The 3,361-nt window shown below is 52.0% G+C and overlaps 1 protein-coding gene across 1 annotated transcript; it reads right to left on the bottom strand.

The window, feature by feature from the left end:
* Positions 1 to 262: 262 nt before the first annotated feature.
* Positions 263 to 2,821, bottom strand: LOC146764394 (endogenous retrovirus group K member 6 Gag polyprotein-like). Its single transcript, XM_085564748.1, has one exon. The coding sequence runs from the start codon at positions 2,030 to 2,032 to the stop codon at positions 269 to 271; it is 1,764 nt and encodes a 587-aa protein (XP_085420874.1). The 5' UTR covers positions 2,033 to 2,821; the 3' UTR covers positions 263 to 268.
* Between the last annotated feature and the right edge of the window lie 540 nt (positions 2,822 to 3,361).

Raw genomic sequence — 3,361 nt, 5'->3', positions numbered from 1 at the left:
TCCAATCCTTTGGTCATTTGTGGCAGTGGGATTAACTGAGCAATCCTTTGACCTTTTGGTACTGTCACGGGGGGATATGGCGTATGAGCAATGATCATGATTTCGCCGCAGCAGTCGGCATCGATGATCCCTGGTTCCACAAAGAGGCCTAAAATAGAGGCTGAAGAGCGGCCAATAATGAGTCCTCCCATAGCTTGTCCGTGTATTCGCAAGGGGCCATGGATTCCAGTTGGAATTTTATGTGGTCTTGAAGTTAGGAGATCAGTGTCTACTGCGGCTGCCAAGTCCAGGCCGAGGCTCCCGCAGGTGGCAGGCTGGAATTGCTGAGTGGCTTCATTTTTGCAGCTGCTATTTGTGTCCCGGCGCGGCCGCTGATCGCGCTGCTCCTGAAGTTTCCCTGCTTCCTTTTGCATGCGTTAGAGTTGTGGGTGTTTGATTGGCATCTGCCACACCAGACTCCTGTTGCTCCGCATTCCCTTCGAGTGTGACCTAAGTTTCCACAGCGGTAGCATTTTACACGTGCCCCCCCGGTAGTATTAGAATGGGGGCGCCCAGCCGTAGCCTGAAGGGGAGCAAGGGCTGCTAAAACCTGATTTTGAGAAGCTAAAACCTGATTTTGAGAGCTTGCCTGTTCTCGTAATCCCTGTCCTATCTCTTGCAAAGCATTAACCAATAGTGCCTGAGTTCCAACTGGTACTGAAGCAGCCTTTTCTAACAATGCTTGGACAGTCCAATCCCCAGGGATAGAAGTAATCAAATTTCTAGTTGTGGGATTGCTATTCTGGAGTATGCACTGCTTAAGTAGGGCATCCTGCATATGATCAGCCACCCCTGCTTTGGACAACGCCTCCATTATTTTATCTACGAATGTGCCAAGAGGCTCCTCCCTGCCTTGTTTAATCCCCATATACATTGGAATTGCACCCGGGGTCTTGACTTTGTTTATGGCTCTTCTTGCCACCACTGTTGCTTCTCTTAATTTGTCAGGTCCTAGTGCTGCCTGTTGTTCTAAGCGTACATGATTACCCTGTCCCATGAGCTCGGCTACAGTAAGCCCTGCCAAAGGATCCCCCTGAGCCCTTGGTAAATTGGCACTTCTCTCCGCTTCCTCTCTCCAGCGTGCCTCAAAAAGTAAGCGTTGATGCGGCGTGAAGATCAATTTGGCCATTCCCCTAACATCGGAAGGCAATAAAGTGTGAGCATTAAAAATAAAATCAAGCATTTGCCTGGCAGGCTCACTGGCGATACCATAGCTCCCCACAGTGGCGCGCAGCTGTGTCAACAGTTTCCAGTCCATGCTCTGGACCTGCGCAGTGTACCCCCCGTCGCCATTCGGCGAAAATATCACCGGAAACGCAAGGGTTTCCTGTGCTGCCGTGAAGAGCTCAGCGTCCCCCGTCTGCATGCCCTCCTGTGCAATAGTAGCCCATAACTCACGTCTTCCCTTAGCCATGGCCTCCACGAGGTCAGAATCTGCCCTAGGGACAGGCGCCTGGCCGGGAGACGGCGGATGCCGCGAGGAGGGTGCTACGGTAACGTTTTGAATTGCCGGAGGGGGACGCGACGGTGGGGGTAGAGGGGGAGCTGATGGCAGCACCTCAATGCCACTAGTATCTGTGGGCGGTGCAGGCATTTCAGGAGCAGAGATGGGGACAGGGAAATTTGTAAGGACCGGAGGGTTAGGCTCACTAGAAGAAAGCGAGGGTTCATATTCCTTATTTTTTTCCCGGGCTGTCCGTATCCCTTCCACTGCCTTCTTTTCTGCCTGACACATTAGCAATTCACTATGAACTACCCGCCAAAGCTTACCCATCTTCTTACCCGTTTTATCCTCATCTAACACTAACTCCACCAACTTATCCCCATATTTCCTCCATTCGGAAAGTTCATGAACACTATGGGGGTTAACGAAAAAGCCGTAAGACTCAGCATGATGCAATAGCGAAGGGAGATCCTTATCTAAGTCAATCCCCCTAATCTGCCTTTTTCTAAGAGAAGCACTAAATAAATCATATGCTGCTTGCTTTTCCATGGTTACGTCGGTACCGTTGCTGGCTCCTTCAGGCTTCGGCAGCACATATCGGCTGAGCCCGCTTCTACGGTCACTCAGGGCGCGGAGAAGAGCGTTTCGCTTCTTCTCTTTATTTTCGCCGTTCTTCCAGCTGCAGGACCCGCACTCCAACGCAGCACTTCTCTCGCCTTAGGCTCGGATCAGGTCCCTGCTTTCGGGCGCCAGTTGTTAGAGAAAAATGCCGCGGGAGACAAGACTCATGATATCATGATCATCAAGTCTCAGTTTATTGTAACAGATTACATAGTTTATATATGTTCGTTAATTAGCTCATACATATTGCAAAAGCCAAGCTCATGATTGGTTGCTATGTGACTTGTACTATTATCTTAAAAGTATCGTTATGATCGATACATGCCTGTCCGGCTGGCCTTGCAGTTAGAACAGCTTAGTACCCCCTTTGTTCTTCTCTATCTACTTCTACATACTAAGCAATTTCAATATCCTGCTTTCTGCACATCATCTATTCTTCAGGGCCATGCGAACTTTGCAGCAGTCACGTAGCCCTCCCTATTTGGATTAACTTTACAATATCATGTCCCTTGTCGTTCAACCATTCCTCTGTCAGGCTCTCTTCATGGTTACATTCTTTGGGGTAATGGATAACGTTGCAGGGTGAGAGGGGGATGGGGGTCTTTCTTTCTGTCACATCCCGAAATCTTCCGTTCGCCTGTCCCTATCTACTACAGGGCAGACACCCCACAGTGGCCGTGCTCCATCCACCTGGGGCATCCCGGGGCTGTCCCTGCCTGGGCAGCGCAGGGCTGGGCTGTGTTCTCCGGCCTTTCCCGCAGCCCCTCACCTCGGGCTGTGCTCGCTCTTTGCCAGGTGCAGCCCTGGACCAGACACAAGAGCAGGAACCCGCCCTTGGCCGCTTCCACAGAACAGCGCAGGTACCTGCAGCCATCCCCACCTGCGCTGGGCCTGCTGGCACTGCTCAGCCCAGCAGCACACCTGCAGCACTCCGTGGCTTCTTGCCCTTCTCCTACAGCTCGTTTGCAAATTCATCAAGAGAATTTGGCAGGATGAGACCAGCGCCATGGGCCCTGGGCTCAGAGCATACTCAGAGCTCCTGGGACATGAGACCAGTGCCACCCTGCTGGATTTGCTTGTGCAGAGGGGTGTTTCCAGAGCAGAGCAAGTAGGCAGCTGTGGCCAGGCTTCAATTCCCCCATGAGTCACACGGCTTCCCAAGCCACAGTGCTGGCCCCTGTGAGCCTTTGAGGCCATCGCAGTGCGGTGGGAAGGGAAGCACTTCTCTTGGGACACAGGGAACACTGCTCCCTTTGG

This window comes from Lonchura striata, chromosome 34, assembly GCF_050655825.1.
Source record: "Lonchura striata isolate lonStrDom1 chromosome 34, ASM5065582v1, whole genome shotgun sequence".
Taxonomy (NCBI): domain Eukaryota; kingdom Metazoa; phylum Chordata; class Aves; order Passeriformes; family Estrildidae; genus Lonchura; species Lonchura striata.
Note: the sequence above shows the minus strand (reverse complement) of the source record. Positions and strands in the feature narration are given on the sequence as shown.

Bases quoted from the DNA above. Each gene is read 5' to 3' on its own strand.
- LOC146764394 (XM_085564748.1), bottom strand. From the start codon at position 2,032: ATGGAAAAGCAAGCAGCATATGATTTATTTAGTGCTTCTCTTAGAAAA.